At 33.3% G+C, this 20,555-nt stretch overlaps 2 protein-coding genes across 2 annotated transcripts; one reads left to right on the top strand and one right to left on the bottom strand.

Moving 5' to 3' along the window:
- The first annotated feature begins 2,107 nt into the window (after positions 1-2,107).
- On the top strand, positions 2,108-6,811 carry LOC139481223 (uncharacterized). Its single transcript, XM_071264391.1, has 3 exons — positions 2,108-2,226; positions 3,341-3,525; positions 6,049-6,811. Exons 1-3 carry the CDS (start codon positions 2,159-2,161, stop codon positions 6,753-6,755), a joined length of 960 nt encoding a protein of 319 aa, XP_071120492.1. The 5' UTR covers positions 2,108-2,158; the 3' UTR covers positions 6,756-6,811.
- Positions 6,812-17,637: 10,826 nt separating this feature from the next.
- On the bottom strand, positions 17,638-19,650 carry LOC139483079 (interaptin-like). The gene has a single exon (XM_071267109.1). It carries the CDS (start codon positions 19,648-19,650, stop codon positions 17,638-17,640), a length of 2,013 nt encoding a protein of 670 aa, XP_071123210.1.
- Between the last annotated feature and the right edge of the window lie 905 nt (positions 19,651-20,555).

Raw genomic sequence — 20,555 nt, 5'->3', positions numbered from 1 at the left:
ACAAAATAGAAGTAAACTAGAATTTTTTCAGTGACACTCATAAATGGTGTTAAAATCCGTTCGATGAAAAACGGAAACTCCGATGATATCTAATGAACAATCGAATTTGCTTTATATTATTAAAGGAGAAACTATCTCGACTGAATTCAATTCCTCAATGCCACTCGACATCGTGGTTGTCTGCTATACATTAATAACAGATTTTCAAAGACTCACCAGTCAATTTGCAGTATTCTTCAAAATTCTTTCTTGAAGCTTTATTTCCTTTCCATTTCCCTACAAACTGTGACATGTTTATTGAGCAAATCCGTTATTTGAATGACTAAAATACAAAAAAAAATGACAATTTGTTATGTGGACGAACACGATGACAGATTGATAATCTCTGCACTGTATATACGTATCAATGAAGACACGATTCAAATTCAAATTCGTCATACAAATTCGTCATACAATTAATGTATGCGTCCTCATCTTCAAATAATGTAATATTCTATCTGATGGGTACTCTGATCATGTAAGAACATATAATTAGTTTATCCATGTTTGGTAATTTTTACCAGTTATCAAATTATAAATAGTCAACTCAAAAGTATTATTTAATAAACTAAACAAGAACAGAATTCTAAATCAAATTATAGTGGTAATAGTAATAACATAACATAGCTGTCTTATTAAAATCCGTCATTTTGAATGGCAGACAACAATCGCAAGGCATTCAAAAACATTCGTGACCATGATGACTGCATGTGCTTCCCCTGACAATGCATATTTTAAAGGTAAACAAATAGAAAATTACGTAAAGCATTTAATGTCATTATCAGAATTTTTAAGATTGTATAGGGTTGAGCGTATGATCATTCATAAAGCCCTTCATTCAAAATATGCTTTGGTCAACTTTTTGTACACCCCGATAAAATAACGAACTAATTCATTCAATGCTTATATAATTAGATAAAAGTAAAACCTACTGCAGTTACTTGTTTAAGTTTTTGTTCTTGTTTGCTTTCTTGTTTTTTGTTGTTGTTTTTTATCTTGAACATCATGGTTTTCTCTTTATCTTGAACACCATGGTTTTCTCTTTATCTTGAACAAGCTAAATGCAATACGCCCTATTAAGGGGGCTCGCGGGTCTAAATCAATTGTTTTATTTAATGTAGGATTTCTCTATATTTTTCTATAAATGAACTTTATCTTATACTTATTAGAAAAATGAAATAAAAAAATGGGGTAACCGTTCATTTACGCTCACAATCTGCATTCGAAAGAAGCATACATTTTTGTTAATGCCCTTTTTTCTGTTAAACTAATAGGAGAAATAGCGGTAATATCGAAATAAAAAAAAGAACTAAATTACAGAAATCGCTTAAATTTTACCATTATTTAGTTTATGTACAGCTTATTCGAAAACAATAAAAAAAAAATATAGGTCACCGATGAGTTAAAAAAGATATTTCAATTTTAATGCAAAACAATGGCATTTTTGCACCAAAGGGAGATAATTTGGAGCCTATAAAAGTCACCTGTGCCAACACGAATTGATTTTTATGAATGATTTGTGTACCATATGATAAAGTAACAACTACTAAAGGTAATAAATAAATTTTGTAATGAAAAATAAATGTTTATTTTTTTTCTGAAAATCTTATACCCGCGAGCCTCCTTAAGTGTGCAGAAGCGTATTAGCACCACCATATTTGTTTAATGCGTGGCGCTGATACGCTTCCGTATAAGTGACAATTCTCATCTTGTTCGTTTTACAATTTATTTTTTTTAGTTTACTTATATGTGTTTTTATGTAGAATTGGTATATATTAGTGCATCGTATCTCAAGCATCAAATGATATATGATACTTTTTGGATGCAAGATATAAGATAACATCGAGGAAAACATTTTGCAAAGTGTTGAAAAGGACAAGATATTTTGATATGACACATATTCGTGATTTTTTTAGTTTTTCACAGACTGCATATGTTGCGATGATTGATAATATAAAATCCGATAGTGAAGAAATAAATTATAGAAATGTACTTATAAAATAGAATCATCTCTTATCTCTTAAATATCGTAATCATATTAAACTATTATTATCCAAACTTTGTTTATCAGGTCGGCACCACGTGGCTCTGTCCCAGGAAAGGTCTATAGAATTTAACAATGGTAGCCTTCAGGAATACGCTGCTTCGTTTGGTTCAGATGCGAAAATTAATAACGTCAAATGTCAGGTACAATATTTTTACTTGAGTAAAATGATAAAAGTCGTAATTTATTGAATCAATGATAATTTATTGAAATATGCTACGTATACGGCTGTTTTTTCACTGTGCATTACATATACGATGATGGAAATATACTCAAATCATTTTCTACATCGAAAAAGCAAATGTGGAAATTGTCGGCTCGGCACTCCAAACGGAGTAAGTAAGATTGTGTGCCCATTTGTAGCCAGGGGTAAAATTTCTAGAGCTATATCCCCCTCCCACCTTCCCTTCAAAACAAATATACAACTATAGACTGTTACAGTGGAGAATCTGATTAAAGTTTGGCCGTTTAAGTCAGAGCGTCATCAATAAAAAAAAAATACAGAAAAATTCATCCTAACTAATTGACATGGTGGTTATATACGATAACATCTTGTCTACAGTATCTCTGACCTCAGTTTTCTGCTGTCAATGCAATGTTGGACATTAACTGCTTGAATGTGTTTATAATTTTGTCATTGAGTGAATGTGCATGCAATATTTTTCATAGCCTCAACATAAGGTTTTCTTATTTATATATATTTATATCTCTAAATTATCGGTGATCTCGTGAATGTTTGAGCGACAGAGTTTCGATACCCGCCCCCCGTGTTTAACCCAGAATTATAATTTAGCATGTTTGCTGAAAAACAATACGGCATCCAGGAGTAAGTACAAAATTTGGTCGGAAGAGTCAAAATGAGATGTTCAGCTATGTGAAATGTCTTCTTTAATTTGTACTGTTCCTTACATCCTTCTGCTGTTGTCTGCACTATGTTCGGGTTGTTGTCTCTTTAACACATTCCCCATTTCCATTCTAAATGTTATGTCTATATCATTGATATGTGGATATCTGAAATATGTACGTAACGTTTACTCGCAGGACGTTGAGTAGCCAAAACATCAATCAATTCGCTGTATTGTTTTGTTTTCATTTAATAGTTGTTTATATGCATATATCTTTAGTACATGATATACGTATTCATGTCATACAAATATTTTCTCAGTCTACATCTTTTGTCTTCAAATGTATTTTTAAAGGACTATTTTGCCTCCTAATGTACGATAAACCTCAGTTCTTAGATTTATACATTTACAGAACATATTCTAGTAAGTCCGACATTAACTATGAGATTAGACCCATGAGACGGTCAGACATCCAAGGCCTTTATGAACTGCTAGCTGAAAATAAATGGAATATGGAGAAATCGTATTTGGAATGTGTTTTTAATACTGATCCTACCGGGCTTGTGGTGGTAGTCAAAGATGACGGAGAGATAATAGGTAAGGTTGTATACATGTACATATTTGTAGTAAGTATCGTGCAGTGTTCGAAGTATGTAACTGCTATGGAGAGTTCAAATCAAAGTATTATATCAATTTATCATTTTTTTGTAAAATCCAAGTTATTTTAAGAATTATATTAAAGCATTTTCTTGATTTATAAGATGTTTCGTAAATATATACATGTATACATGTATCTTCATTTTATCATTTATTAAGTGCAAAATACAACGCATACATGTGTCGATGTTTTTCTCATTCAGAATTGCATTCAAAAGCCCTTTTATCTGGATAACAAACCATGTGCTTCACCGAATAATTTGAACAATCTAAAATAAAAAATTCCTTGTAGGTTATACACTTATATTTTCAAAATAACTCAGGACCTATAGTCTTTAACAAAGGATATTAAGACAAGGATGCATTTATTAAATAATTATGAGATTGTCTCATTAAACAAATTCTAGGTTCCTGAACTGGAACCAAACATTGTTCATAAGAATTTGGTTTATATCACTTTTTTTCGCCTACTACTGTATTGCATGAAAACATAGAAATAAAGCAAACAACAATCAATCAATCAATCGATCATAGAAATACTCTCAGTGGTTAGGTATATAGGGTAGGACGACAGTAAAATGCGAGAAAATTGTATACCCTTTTATAAAGTTAAACAGAAAAATGGCAGAGTTTGAACACGATTGCGATAATACCATCAGTACTGACTAACATCCATTGCGATACTTTATTTTCATTGGGTATATCGATTGTTTTATCCTAAATTCGGAACCGACAATTGGAGTTTTCCTATTTACTGTCAATGTGATTGCTTATCGACTTGGTATCAATATTTTCCGTGTAAATATCCAATTTTTCATTGAATCCTTAGTGACTTAGTATTGGCGTTTTCCGTATTTTATAAACTGCTAAGGAATTCTTGTCGACTTGATATTTACGTTTTCCATGCATGTACAGTTCCATTTGAAAATGCCAACAATTATTGCTTGGCGACTAGATATTGTTGTAGTGTATTCATTTTGAATAGTGTAAATTACTTGCTCTTAAACTATATTCATCAATTATGTTTGGGTTTTTTTCCGTAATGACCATTTTGAAAAACCTTTCCTTCGATATACAGTCTTGACTTTTGATACATATTTAAACGTGGTATGACTCATTAAAATTTTAAGAATTATTCCGGGGATCCTTTCTTCTCAACTTTTGAATATTTACCCTTGCAAGCTTTTAATCTTTGATTTAATAACTCCTCAAATTCTAAAAAATCTAAACATGAACCCTAAATGAATATTAATATTTAAAGGGCAACTGACATTATAAGAGTGTACATGTATCACAATGATTTTTTTCAAAATAAATGTGATGCGAACTAGGGAACGTAAAAAACATTAAAAAACTGTAAATATACATCGTATAACTGTGAAAATTGGAAAAAAAATATATTTATAACAGCAAATTTAAACGGGTAAACTGTAAACGGGATTTTTGTCCCCGGAAACTTGTATCAGTCAGTAAGTGGTTATGAATGTCATGTTCTCCCCATATGTCAGACCAGATGTTGACAGTGAAAGCAGTGGTGACAAAAACAAAACAAAATAAACTCAAAATAGCCTGCACAAAAATCATTTTTAAAGAGATCAACACTCAAATATCTTAGACTGTTACCGAATATCTATGAATATGTTCAATAGTCAAGCTTGAAAGCTCGAAGGTTTTCATATTTTGCAAGTCATGATTTCAGATAGCTGCTGTCTTCTTATAAAATAACAATTAAAGTAAGCTTAAAAGTACAGAGGGTTGAAGTTATTATAAGGAATTTAACACATTTTCATCAGCATTCAAATGATGCATTAATATATGTCACAATATCAAAAATGGAATCGTAAAAAAGATGCAAAATATCTTAAAAAATCGAAGAATAAACCGACTTCTCCAAATTACCAGTGGAAAAGGGGATTGAATCATTAACAGCATAACAGTTATCTCTTTTAAACCGGCTGTTTTAAAATTAGTTTTTGATTTTTTACAAGGTCAGTATTTCTGTGTTTATGGTGATTAATTACAGTTAATTACATCAACGTTATTTAGTGGATGGTTGTCTCATTGGCAATCATACATAATTATATCCAATCTCCTTATGGTGAAACAAGGTCATTCTTGTGTTTGGTTGTTTCATTGTCAATTATATATATCTGTACAAAGTAACATTTGTTTTAAGATTCTAGCTGTAGAACACTCTTATGTATAAAGTGCAGAAAGTGAGAAGTCATGCTATCTTGTATTGCGTTGTACGGTAAAAGTATTGTATTTCTATCTTCTAAATAGATGGTAGTGTCGTTTTGATTCCACTTATGAGTTCGGATGTTCCTTCGGTGTCTATCGCCTCTCTTACAAATCGGCCAATTACCAAATTGAACCAAATCTTCGACCACAATGCAAAACATTTTACTTTTCTGATTTGCAGAAATATTAAATTATATTTATTTTTTATTTGTTTTTCTTTAGGACACAATGGTATACTTGCACACAGTGAGACTATTGCATCATCCGGTTTGAATATTGTCAAGGAAGGTTACCGTGAATTAGGTATAGGTCAAAAACTATTCCGTAGAGTAATGGATGTAATGGCAGAGAGGAATGTCGGTGGCACAGCGTTATCAAATCGTATTTCATTTTATCATCAATTCGGTTGGAAAATTCAATCATTTACACTACATTATAGTATGGGCAAAGTAAACAAATCATTCATTAGTGAAGTTCCTAGCGGAGATTTCGAGGTGGTACCATTGAAAGATGTTAATTTTAAAGACGTTGTGGCATATGATACAGAGTTACATACCGTTCCGCGCCCAGTCTATCTCACTCAATGGGCACTTCACAATTCGGCTAATGGATACGTTGCTTTGAAGAGCGGTCGTGTAGTTGGATATGGTGTATTACGCCCAGCAGACGTTGGTCATAAGATGTTTCCATTGTTTGCAGACGACCCGATTCTAGCAAAAGCATTATTTTGTCATTTGGCGTCACATATTCCGGAAGGAGAGGACTTAATTTTTGTTCACCCAATTGAAAATGAATTGTCAAATCAATTTGTCGCTGCAAACGAATTGACATCATATTTGTCAATGACCCGCCTCTACAACAAGTGGAACATTGAAGTCGATATCAACCGCGTGTACTCTACATCAAGCACTGAATATGCTATTGTTTGACACTTTTGACTCCATAAATATATTCATTACATGTTTAATAAATTTTAATATACATATATGCAAATGGTAAAGAGGTTATTTACTCGGTAAGAAATATATGTCTGTTGCGGAGTTTGTGACCAGAACATTCGCTTTTCGATGAGTTGTCTCAGTTTTCTATTGATCACAATATAGTTTAATTACAAATAGTTTTGCAGAGTACTTTACAGGCTCGAAGTTACCGGATTATTTCTTCTTTCTTTTAAATCATCAACAAAACTTTAGTTTTTTGGAGAAAAAAAACTTTTAAAGTCCAGAAATGTTATTTTGTGGATTGATGTCTCATACACGTAACCAATCTCATTACAGTTTGCTTGGTAAAGAATGTGTTTTTGTTTCATGTATTTATATTTCTATCCATCTGATGAGTTCAGACTTTTTAAACTAATCTTTATATAGTTTGTTCTTACACTGTTTTTATAGTGTACTGTTACACTACTCTCCCAGATCAGGGGAGTGTTTAGCGCTCACAAACATGTTTAGCACCGTCACATTCACTATGAGCCTGTCCCAAGGCAGGAACCTGTAGTTCAGTGGTTGTCGTTGGTTCTGTCTGTCATATTTGTCCCTTGTAAACTGCTTTGTTATTAATTTGGCAGTTATTTTTCTCAGTTGAAATGTTTCATATTTTTTATGTCGAGGCCTTTCATAGCCGAACATACAGTATGTGATTATCTCATTGGTGAAGGTTGCCTATAATTGCTTACATCCACTTTATTTGAACTTTGGTGGATAGTTGTATCATTGGTAATCATACCACACCTCCTTATTGAAGCTTATATTGAAATTGCAAAGTGTGAAATTGTTAGGTCCATGCAAAAAATGAAAAAAATATAGATATTATAACTAGCTAATTATAACTATGTGTAATGCACAACTTTAACAGTAAGAGATACAACCCATGTACATGTAGGTGTGTATGTCGGGGGGGGGGGGGGGGGGGGGGGGGGGTTGGACGCGAAAGGAATATGATCTATATATAATACACATATAACTCTACACTATAGAATTTTAGTGATAGGGCATCATGAACAGATTTAAACTCCAGTAAACACCTTTCAAAATATTATGGGATTGATTCTTTCTTTTTTTTTCATTTCACTAATCTTGATAGGGTTATAGCACATCGAAAGCGGTTGACAATGGAAATAATCAACCAGTTCATAGTTGTTTCTTTAAGAGTGATGGTTTTTTGTTTCCTTCATTTTCATGAATAAATCGTTCACTATAGTATGATTTATGCCATCTTTACATAATTTAAATTGTAACCAGGCTCAAGCTAGCAGCCACTCGCTAGAAGCCACTACGCTAGCAGCCAGTTTTCGAATATGTCTATGAACCCAAAAATTGCATAGGATTCAAACGTACTCAAAATGCTTTTATTGATATATAACCAATATATTATCAGTGTTTAATATAATAATAAAGCAATCGGAGAACTATTCGGAGATTTAAAAAATATCTAGTCCTGTTCATTAGTATGAGACAATAGATATCGATGTCAATATGCCAAACAGCGTGCTCCAAGCTTTTAATTTTAATAGTCAACAGTTTTGAGTGTACATAGAATCGTAAATAATGTAATAAAATTATTGAAATGCTTAAAAAAATTGCTTGTAACAGGGAATTGACATTGAAATCATAAATAAATTTTCGGAAACAAGAAAAGGCTAGTATAGATTCGTGTCCCCTTGTTCAACAATGATGACGCAGATCGGGATTCGGAAGCAAGAAAATATTCGAATAGATCCGTCTCCCCTGGTTAATGATTGATGAAGCACAGATAGGGATTCGGAAACAAGAAAATACTCGTATAGATCCGTCTCCCCTTTTAAAGAATTGATGCCGCAGATCGGGATTCGGTAACATGAAAAGACTAGTATAGATCCGTGTCCCCTTGTTAAACATTGTTGACGCAGATCGGGATTCGGAAACAAGAAAAGACTAGATTAGATCCGTCTCCCCTGGTTAATGATTGATGACGCAGATAGGGATTCGAAAACAAGAAAATACTCGTATAGATCCGTCTCCCCTGGTTTATGATTGATGACGAAGATCGGGATTCGGAAACATGAAAAGACTAGTATAGATCCGTCTCCCCTGGTTTATGATTGATGACGCAGATAGGGATTTGGAAACAAGAAAATACTCGTATAGATCCGTCTCCCCTTGTAAAGCATTGATGCCGCAGATCGGGATTCGGAAACATGAAAAGACTAGTATAGATCCGTCTCCCCTGGTTTATGATTGATGACGCAGATAGGGATTTGGAAACAAGAAAATACTCGTATAGATCCGTCTCCCCTTTTAAAGAATTGATGCCGCAGATCGGGATTCGGAAACAAGAAAAGACTAGATTAGATCCGTCTCCCCTGGTTAATGATTGATGACGCAGATAGGGATTCGTAAACAAGAAAATACTCGTATAGATCCGTCTCCCCTGGTTTATGATTGATGACGAAGATCGGGATTCGGAAACATGAAAAGACTAGTATAGATCCGTCTCCCCTGGTTTATGATTGATGACGCAGATAGGGATTTGGAAACAAGAAAATACTCGTATAGATCCGTCTCCCCTTGTAAAGCATTGATGACGAAGATCAGGATTCGGAAACATGAAAAGACTAGTATAGTTCCGTCTCCCCTGGTTTATGATTGATGACGCAGATAGGGATTCGGAAACAAGAAAAGACAAGTTTAGATCCGTCTCCCCTGGTTTATGATTGATGACGCAGATCGGGATTCGGAAACAAGAAAAGACTAGTATAGATCCGTCTCCCCTGGTTTATAATTGATGACGCAGATCGGGATTCGGAAACAAGAAAAGACTAGTATAGATCCGTTTCCCCTGGTTTATGATTGATGACGCAGATCGGGATTCGGAAACAAGAAAAGACTAGTATAGATCCGTCTCCCCTGGTTTATGATTGATGACGCAGATCGGGATTCGGAAACAAGAAAATACTAGATGACGCAAGATCCTTATAGCGTTTTTATTAAATTTCACACATTATCACTTTTTATGACACTTGTAATCTTATCTAAAGTATGTGATTAATTGCTACTAAAACTAATTGTTTATTTACAACCTCTGAGTCTCGGAAGTCATCTACCTTTCACATGTTTTGATACTTTAGTACTAACCAATGATCAAAACAGCTCAAATATATGTCTATATATGTTTAAAATAGGGATGGCAACGAGTACTTGAGTACTCGGGTACTCGCTCGAAAGGTCGAGTACTTGAATACAGTTCTAGTACTCGGATACTTGTTTGCCTGTTATACATCTTGAGATATTTCTCTTCATATTTCCACTCACTTTACTTCCGTTGAAAAATATCCCCTGAAATCCCTAGTTTAAATATTTAAATCCTAATTCTTTGGTTTGACAAAGATAAATACAAGAGCCAAAGTAACTGATATTTCTACAGTATGATTTCTTTGCACAGACAAGATAAGCCGAGTTGAACGTACAGTGGAGATCAGTTCTAACCTCTCATAAATTCTGTCAGAATCTGTCAGGAGAACTGTTCTAGAACAGTATGTAGAACTGTCAGCCTGACACCTTTTAGTCAGTTCTAGGTTAGAACTGTTCTAGCTAGAACTGAGTTGGTCAGTTCTACCTAGAACTGATTTGGACAGTTCTACCTAGAACTGATTTGGACAGTTCTAGCTAGAACTGATCCTGACAGTTCTACCCTAGAACTGATCCTGACAGTTCTAGCTAGAACTGACCGGATATTTGGTCAGTTCTACTTCTAGAACAGTTCTACGGCTAGAATTGATTTCAAATTCTACGGCTAAAATTGAGTTTATTATAAATTCTACGGCTAGAATTGATTTATAAGTTTTTAAGAAATATTTGTCTTAATATAAAGGCTTCGGCAAAATAGCGATTAAAATTATATAAAGTTTTGCTATTTTGCCGGTTTTATTTCAGATTTATAATCGGCAAGAGAACATGTTTAACCTCGCCATATTCTGCATGTATGTGCCTGTTCCAAGTCAGGAGCCTGTTATTCAGTGATTTTCTTTTGTTGATGTGTTACATAAATTATTTGTTTTTCTTTCATTTTTTGAACATAAATTAAGCCGTTAATATTGGGGGGGGGGGGGCATTATTATTTCATTTATTTTACATTTGTCATTCGGGGAGTCAGGATGACTCGTTTTACATAACAAAATTATCTGACCTTAATGTAATACGTTATTCCGGCCCAAACCACCAGGGACGGATCCAGCAGTTAAAAAAAAAGGAGGGGGGGGGGGGGGGGGTCCAACTAAAATTTATTGTCCTCATTCAAATGCATTGATCTTCCATAAAAAGGGTGCTGTACAGTAATTCAGTTATAATTTTAGGTCAATAGGGACTGTAATATATACAAGTTATAGCAATATTGGAAAACAATGACCTCAAAATTTTGTACGCATGAATTTATAGTGCCAGCATGTCCTCTTTTTATTCAAAGTATTGAATCCTAAACAAATATCAGTAGTTTTCATACTTCAGACTGAGTCGTGTAATAAAATCTTTTGACCGCATCAATCTTAACTGACCTTATTTGCTCCTTCATTCTGCAAATCTATATAGCTGTACAGTAATTCAGTTATAATTTTAGGTCAAGAGGGACTGTAATATATACAAGTTATAGCAATATTGGAAAACAATGACCTCAAAATTTTGTTCGCATGAATTTATAGTGCCAGCATGTCCTCTTTTTATTCAAAGTATTGAATCGTAAACAAATATCAGTAGTTTTCATACTTCAGACTGAGTCGTGTAATAAAATCTTTTGACCGCATCAATCTATACTGAACTTATTTGCTCTTTCTTTCTGCAAATCTATATAGCTGTACAGTAATTCAGTTATAATTTTAGGTCAAGAGGGACTGTAATATATACAAGTTATAGCAATATTGGATAACAATGACCTTAAAATTTTGTTCGCATGAATTTATAGTGCCAGCATATCCTCTATTTATTCAAAGTATTGAATCGTAAACAAATATCAGTAGTTTTCATACTTCAGACTGAGTCGTGTAATAAAATCTTTTGACCGCATTAATCTAAACTGACCTTATTTGCTCTTTCTTTCTGCAAATCTATATAGCTGTACAGCAATTCAGTTATAATTTTAGGTCAAGAGGGACTGTAATATATACAAGTTATAGCAATATTGGAAAACAATGACCTCAAAATTTTGTACGCATGAATTTATAATGCCAGCATGTCCTCTTTTTATTCAAAGTATTGAATCGAAAACAAATAATAGTAGTTTTCATACTTCAGACTGAGTCGTGTAATAAAATCTTTTGACCGCATCAATCTAAGCTGACCTTATTTGCTCTTTCGTTCTGCAAATCTATATAGCTGTACAGTAATTCAGTTATAATTTTAGGTCAAGAGGGACTGTAATATATACAAGTTATAGCAATATTGGAAAACAATGACCTCAAAATTTTGTTCGCATGAATTTATAGTGCCAGCATGTCCTCTTTTTATTCAAAGTATTGAATCGTAAACAAATATCAGTAGTTTTCATACTTCAGACTGAGTCGTGTAATAAAATCTTTTGACCGCATCAATCTATACTGAACTTATTTGCTCTTTCTTTCTGCAAATCTATATAGCTGTACAGTAATTCAGTTATAATTTTAGGTCAAGAGGGACTGTAATATATACAAGTTATAGCAATATTGGATAACAATGACCTTAAAATTTTGTTCGCATGAATTTATAGTGCCAGCACATCCTCTTTTTATTCAAAGTATTGAATCGTAAACAAATATCAGTAGTTTTCATACTTCAGACTGAGTCGTGTAATAAAATCTTTTGACCGCATCAATCTAAACTGACCTTATTTGCTCTTTCTTTCTGCAAATCTATATAGCTGTACAGTAATTCAGTTATAATTTTAGGTCAAGAGGGACTGTAATATACAAGTTACAGCAATATTGGAAAACAATGACCTCAAAATTTTGTTTGCATGAATTTATAGTGCCAGTATATCCTCTTTTTATTCAAAGTATTGAATCGTAAACAAATATCAGTAGTTTTCATACTTCAGACTGAGTTGTATAATAAAATCTTTTGACCGCATCAACCAAAACTGACCATATTTGCTTTTTTTTATGTGAGTCTATATAGTTGAACAGTACTTCAGTTATATTTTTTTTTACTGTAGCATATATAAATAACTGCAATATTGGAAATTGAACAAACATGACTAACTTATGTCTATGTGCGCTGATAACACAATAACGACAGAAGACCCGTTACATCCAAACTTAAATTATTAAATAATGAACTGTCACAAAAAGTGACTTTTTATTTAGTCAGTAGTTCCTGATGGTTTTTTTTTAAACAGAACTATTTAACGGCATCATCCAACACTCACATCACTGATTCATATACTTTATTTTAAAAATGAAAAGTACATGTATGAGAAGTTCTCTTCTTGGAAAGGTATACTGACTATACCATGTATACTGTTAATATAATTTGAAGAAGGAAAATGATTGGTTTTGTTTGTAGCCTTACGTCCAGTGGCAAATATTTCATTCATGTTCAGATCGAGTATATTTTTCTGACGTTCCAGACTCCCAGATATTATTCATTATCGTTATGGATAAGTTTGGCAACGAGATAATGCAAATCTGAGACCTCAGTGCAAATGTACATAGTTTTCTTGAGTTTAACAACACTGTGTTCATTACTATGATATCCCATAATTCATCCTGTTACCTGTTACCTATTCTGTACTTTCCACCTTTATCAGATGAACCACTTCAGTTGGAATATCCTCTTGAAGTGTAGAATCCCTTATATTCACTATTGGATTACAAACATCTTCTTTATACACTTATATACACCGCCACCACACTTATTCAAAAGTATTCAAACTGTATATACAGTCATATTTTAAAATCTAAAACTTGATAGATTCATCCATTGTTATTTTGTCCTTTATCTCACTTGAATCTCTCTCCTCATCAATAGAATATATATACATCACATCTATCCACCAAGCACATAGACTGTGAAACTTGCTCAGCTCAGCAAATGTCTAATTCACATTCCTTACACTTAAACATACTCATCAAATGCAAACTGTAAGTCCTAACCCTTACACTTACACATAGTATATACCCCTACCCATAGAGCCTCATTGCAGAGTATTTTATTCTTAAACTTAAGGTAATGAACCATTACATTGTTATTTGTACTTAAGGCTTAGCGACAAATAAACATTTAAAATCTAAAAATAATATGTAAAGTTATCATCTATCATATAAGCATTAAAAAGACCACCTAACTTTAACAATCAGTTTAAATCTTTGCTTATCATTATCATCTATACCACACTCAAAAAATAAATTTCACTATGTATGTCTCCTTAACTTGGAAAACTATATGAACAGTCTTTATAGTAACAAGCTATTTCTCTTCTGATGTAGACCAAAACATAAGCTGCTTGAAAGGCGCTCAATAGTTGTCCATAATTGTTTTAAAAACTGGAATTTTGTACAGTCCACTATTAATTGTAATAGATTATCTTCAAAGTTAAATAAATCATCCACAAGAAGAGCATTTATCTTATCATTTAGTAGATTTCTTAGTAGCATAATGAATTTCCTTCTCACTTCTTCCAAAGAGTTACATTTTATAAGAAAGTGCATTAAGTCTTCAGATTGTTTAAAACACAGAGGGCATAAAGAACTTGTTCTATTTCCATTAAATTTTGCTCGATCAGCTTGAAGAGTGTAAGTCCCACTTATTATTTTGGCTTTGACACATGCTCTTTTAACGGATAAACGTTCTGAACCACTACTCTCCCAGATATTATGAACTACACCAACTTTAAAGTTATCAACATTTAACATTTTCATAGATACTTTTGTCCTAGCTTCAAGAATTAAAATGTTTTTCCAATAGTCATTCACTGCGTTATAAACCAATTTTTTCCAAATGTGCTTTTCTGAGACTAGATCCAGTACCTCTATAGGGGATGGCAATTCATACATTTCTGTTAATTTTATAATTTGAATAAACCAGCTTTCAGAGTCTCTTGTTTTCAAAGCAAGCTGTCTTTGAGCGATACTGCGTTCAACTGACCCGTGATTATCTGCAATGTTACGAAATAGGGAAAGCATTTTTTGGTGAATTTCAGATTCTATAGGAAGCTGACCAGTCAGGACTAAAACAGCAGAATTCGCAGTGCGTGACGGCAGATGCTGGATTTGTTTCAACAATTGTATATAATAAACAGATAGTTTTGCTATATCAGTTTTTGTTAATCGAATAATATCCAGGCCATACAGTAGCCTCGGAATGACAAAGCACTTTATCATGTGAACTGAGACCTTCGGATTTATCCCATTCAGGCCATAGAGACCAGCGCCCATCAATGCATATACTGTTTTACGAGCAGTTTGTATTCTATCTGGTACAACTTCTTTAACTCCAAATTTAGAATTTATGTCCCTTTTTATTCCTAAGTGGGTAGCATTAATTGGTGTATTTAACTTTTGGCCGTTCATATACCAGGAATGTTCTGACTTGTCTCCTATTTTCAATACACAAGATTTCTGTTCACTAATCGTATATCTAAATTTATTTGCATGGTCCATTTGAATATTAATCATAGATTGTAGATCATATGGATCATTAGCTATCAATGTAACATCGTTTGCTACAGTTGGAGCACCACAGTATATTGAACCTATGTACGACCCAATTTTGTTTTCCTCATAGATTTTCAGTAAAGAGTTGATAAAAACTTTATACGCAGTTGGAGACCAAACATCTCCTTGACGGACGCCTTGTTTTTCTTTAAACCCACGTGAATAATTTCCTTCCCATTTTACTTTTGTAGTTAAGTCTTCATACCAAGCCCTAAATAATAACACTATATCAAACGCTTTTTTAGCATCAGTTAATCCAATATATATGGGTAAACGTTTTTCTTTAGCTTCTATTCTTAGTTCAGTTACAACCAGCCCCGCTACAGTAGGGGATTCCCCTTCAGTGAACCCTTTTTGTAATCTACTTTGCTGATTTTTAATGGAGCTTTTGTTACGGGATAAATGTAGCTTTTCAATAGTTTTTCCAATAGCACTAGTTATAGTTATACGTCTATATGAATTTGGATCTTCTTTTGGTTTTCCTCCATTTTTAAACAGAGGGCATCCTATCCCAATTTTTAAATTATTTGGGACAGCAACAGTTTTAAAAATCAAGTTTATCAATTTAGTAAGTATATTTACAACTGTCTGTCCTCCATTTTTCAAGTGTTCTATGGTGAATTTATCAACATCTGGAGCTTTTCCATTTTTAAAAGATAAAATACATTTATTCAATTCGTACTCAGTCACTTCCTGAATCGGTTCTCTTGTACTTAAGAAAATATCAGTTAATATTTCAATGTCATTATTAACCAAATTAAAAAATTTACTATCGAATCTATCTTGCACAGATGGTGAGGCCAAATCTTCAAAGTATTCAGCCCAAGCTCCCAGAATGGAGGCTGAATTATTATACAGTCTATTATTAACCTTCAAAATTGAAGTTGTGGATGACCTTGCATTTCTCTGCTTATTTACTAATGCGAAAAATTGTTTATCATTATTCTCATTTAATTCCATAATTTTGGTATACGTATTTTCTCTTTTCTCAGCAGCCAATCGTCTTTGGGCAGAACGAAGTTTTTTCTTTTGCGCTTTCATTCGAATATAGTTAATGCTAGATTTATTATCTTTATTACCTTCATTTTTCCATTTCCAATAGTGAAATTTACCCTCCTTAACAATTTCAGTCATTTCTGGGGTCCAATCCCCTTTTCTCTTAAATTGTTTTTTCCTTTTTGGGCATAGACTTTCAGCAGTAGTCACAATAATGTCAGAAAATTTTGTTAAAATGTTCTCTATATTTTCAGCAGTTTCAACCACAGCCACATCACTAAATTCAGTTAATCTCTCTTGAAGTAAATTTTCATATTTTTGTTTATCAATTTTATCCCATTTTATACGTAAAGGTCTAGGATCGCTAGTGCTTATATCCATCCTATCAATACAACAGTTAATTGAAATCATAATTGGATCATGAGTGGATAGATTTTGAAATTCACGATTAAATGACAAATATTTCTTGACCATTGCACTAGTTTCAACAAAATAGTCAATTTGAGATTCATCTCTATTATTGAAGTGAAAAAACGTACTCTGCTTTTTGCAAGTGGAAGGTATTGACAGTCCATTAGATTTTAAGAATTCATCAAAGACAATGTCACGAGGTATTTTACGCTCATTTCTATGCAGTGAGGCATTCATGTCACCTCCTATAATTATATCAGAAGTAGGCAGATATTTTTCTATCATTTCACTTAGCTCATCTAGTACAGTTTTAAAATCTTCAATAGTGATATTTCCGCCTCTAGTTGGCATATAGACACATATTAGCACAAGTGGCTGTTTTATGTTGAGACGGATAGCTATTACTCTATTACATCCATCCGGTAAAAGTTCAACAAGATTTTGTAATTTTTTGTTAACACAAATTGCAACCCCAGCATGCCCCCTCCTCCTTTCAGTTGGGTCATTTGTCTTATCATCATCGAAGCATTTTACAAGACATAAAAAGTCAGTTAAAAATTCCTCTAAAGCTTGTTTTTCCCTATTATGTAACCAATGTTCCTGTAACATAATTATATCAGCTCTTTTCTCTAGCATAGATAGATACATATTATTAGATAAAAAACCTTCAATGTTAAAAGATAAAATGTTCAGCACGCTATCTATACTTATTTCATTATCATGAGGCTCTTGTACATGTATATCCTTTCCTACATTTTTGTGGATTGGCCCATTGTGGGCATCATTAAATTGTCTCTCTGTGTGCAACCCAACTTTTCCTGTTGAAGACGTTGGAACCTCGGCGGTACTTGTTTCATTTGCTTTCTTGGGGGTATATATATTTGCTCCGATTTCTCGTGAAATCTTTTCCTTGCTTGTGTTTGACATTTTGATTTCCCCCTGGAATGAATATTCCCTAAAAAATTATCACTATTGTTTGTTTGACCATTAACCACAGAATTGGTCTCATTTTCACTACCACTAGTATCAATGTGAAGACTATTGGGTTGGAATTCATCGTGCCGAAATGACATGCCCCCACTAAAATCTGCAAAATCATTCTGAAATTTACAGTGCTTGTTTTCACTATGTCTATCAAATTGAGACCTTTCGTTTCTACTGTACTTATTAGCATTATTTTGCCTCCCTCTATTTTGCCTTTGTCGAGACCGTGTTGATTGATTATTGTTGTCAAATCTCAAGTCCAACAGTTTATCACTGAGATTACTTATTTTATTATCTTGTTTACAAATTTCCATTTCCATTTGCCTCATCCTCTGTTCAAGAAACCAACTTTTTAAGTTTTCTGATTCGGGTTTATTACTATTATCACTAAAAGGGCTTTGTCTGTTAAAGTCCGCATTCACGCTTGAACTTTGTTTTTGTTTTTGAATTAACAAAGAGTGTTCTAAATCCCTAATGTCATTTTCCAGTTTTATAGCATACGCTCTACTTGCTGCAAGCTCTTTTTTCTGAGTGGACACTTCTGTTTGTAACTTATAAATTTGACTGTCCTTTTGCTTGATTCCTTTATCTTTATGAGTAATTTCTAATTTTAGAGAAATTATTTCTTCTTTTAAAATGTTTGAACCAATTTGTACGGAACTATAGGAGCTATCACTTCTTGAATTTTCCTTATTTATATCCTCATCATTTGTGGAATTATTATTAGAAAACAGTCTATTGTCTTTATGTATTATAGTAACACCAGAAACAACCGACCCCCGAGCCTTGGGGTTAATATCAGCACTTGAGAGGGACGATCTTGGCATTTCTTCCCCCTTACTTGAGTCATTACTATTATCAGAGATAGACCCTCCTACTACACAATCAGCCTGCAAGGCTCTCAACTGTTTGCAGCTTATACAGATATACTCTGCTGTTAAGTCATTTTCAATTACATGAATGTCACTTAGACCAAGTTTTTCACAGCTATAATGGACCCATACATTACATATGTCGCACTCTACTGCCTTTGAGTCATTTCCACAGACCTTCTTACATGTTGGACATAAGATGTCACTTTGAGTAGTTTTTGGCTTAATATTAGAACAGGTCCCCACTGTCTGTTGTTTAGAACTAACCATTGAATTCTTACTTAAACTTTGTACCCCTTGCTCATCTTTACTTGCTGTGTCCAGATTACTTTGTTGCGTGTTATCTAAAAACATTTTACAATATTCTCTGATTTGATTGTTTATAAGACTAAATTTGGAGTTACGGTCAAGAATACACAATATGTCCCCGAGAGCAGTGGTTATAAATTCCTTTATATATGATTGGTTGCCATTCAGAAGGACTTTTGTTGTGGTGTTAAAAAAGTTCAAAACAAATAATTTAGTGCTTCCATTATGGATCGCCAGTGATTCAGATACAATGGCACCTAATTTATCCTTAGTCTCAGTCTTATTTATCTGCAGACCAGTGTTATTTACAACTGACTGTGTTATAACTTTGAATTCTTCATAAGCAACAGCAGAGAAGATAAGGACCAGATTACCTGGACTTATTTCAGTTTTTACTGTATACAACCGTTCGGCAGCATCAAGCTTCTTGCTAACAGCCTTTCTTTTATTTAATTCATAATCAACAGTTTTTTCATTAATACTACTATTACTACTAGACTTCTTGTTTTTTGTTGCAGTATTAGATACTGTTTTACAGGGAGTAAACATTACTTTCTTTCCTTTAACTCGATCACTTCTTCTTCTGGCAATTTCCATTTTACCCCAAAAAGAATTTAATGAGTGTGGTAATAGATTTACACAAAAATATTTTTGAGCAAAAATAACTTATCTGCTAACATGTGCTACATCAAGGACAGTTTAAAAATTAAAAACTGATTATAAAACACTTTATAGTAACACAAACTTACTTAAGTACTGGCTTAAAATTTAATTCAAGTGTTTTAAAAGGTAAAATGAAAAACCTTACTACATACAATAAAATCTAAAAAATTTATCAAGCGATAAAAGGTAAAATGAAGAATGAGAACGAGTACACAGACTGTGAAACTACACAAGAATACTGATCATTTTCAAGCTACTCGATTTGGATAAAATAATGGACAATAAAAGTTCGTTAAAAGTTCATTAAAAATTCAGTAAACATCAGCAACACATTGTTCTTGTGTTTCCCGGGAAAGGAGAGACTAATTTCAGGTGAAGTATAGACTTAACACCTTTGCTTTGAAAGTTTTGAAATTTTTTTCAAGATGGCGCTGGGTGACGCTATGTTACCTGTCCTTCACTCGCAATTAATTTTCTGCTAAAACCACTATTAAATGACAATAAATTGTCAAATACTTGCACTAGTGTTTGAGTAATGACACAATCAACTAATAAGTGGGTGCGGGTAAGTGTAGGCGACAGAATAGGTCAGCTCAGAAAACACGTCCACCTTCCTCCACGTCCGGTGATCACCTTCAAAATCTAGGGTAGAACTGTTCTAGCTAGAACTGTTCTAGGACAGGTTAGAACAGTTCTATGACAGAATATTCTGACAGTTCTAATGAGAGGTTAGAAGTGATCTCCACTGTATACAGTCTGGTATAAAAATAAATGTTCCTTGGATTTCAAATTCATACAATAATCGTACAGAACTATCAAGATTGATATAGGTATTGACT

Source organism: Mytilus edulis, chromosome 7 (genome assembly GCF_963676685.1).
Source record: "Mytilus edulis chromosome 7, xbMytEdul2.2, whole genome shotgun sequence".
NCBI classification, from domain to species: domain Eukaryota; kingdom Metazoa; phylum Mollusca; class Bivalvia; order Mytilida; family Mytilidae; genus Mytilus; species Mytilus edulis.
The sequence above is the reverse complement of the archived record's forward strand: the minus strand, read 5'-3'. Positions and strand labels throughout refer to the sequence as shown.

Bases quoted from the DNA above. Each gene is read 5' to 3' on its own strand.
- LOC139481223 (XM_071264391.1), top strand. From the start codon at position 2,159: ATGGTAGCCTTCAGGAATACGCTGCTTCGTTTGGTTCAGATGCGAAAA. The intron at 2,227-3,340 runs GTACAATATTTT...ATACATTTACAG, and splicing joins TTAATAACGTCAAATGTCAG to AACATATTCTAGTAAGTCCG. The intron at 3,526-6,048 runs GTAAGGTTGTAT...GTTTTTCTTTAG, and splicing joins AGATGACGGAGAGATAATAG to GACACAATGGTATACTTGCA.
- LOC139483079 (XM_071267109.1), bottom strand. From the start codon at position 19,650: ATGGAAATTGCCAGAAGAAGAAGTGATCGAGTTAAAGGAAAGAAAGTA.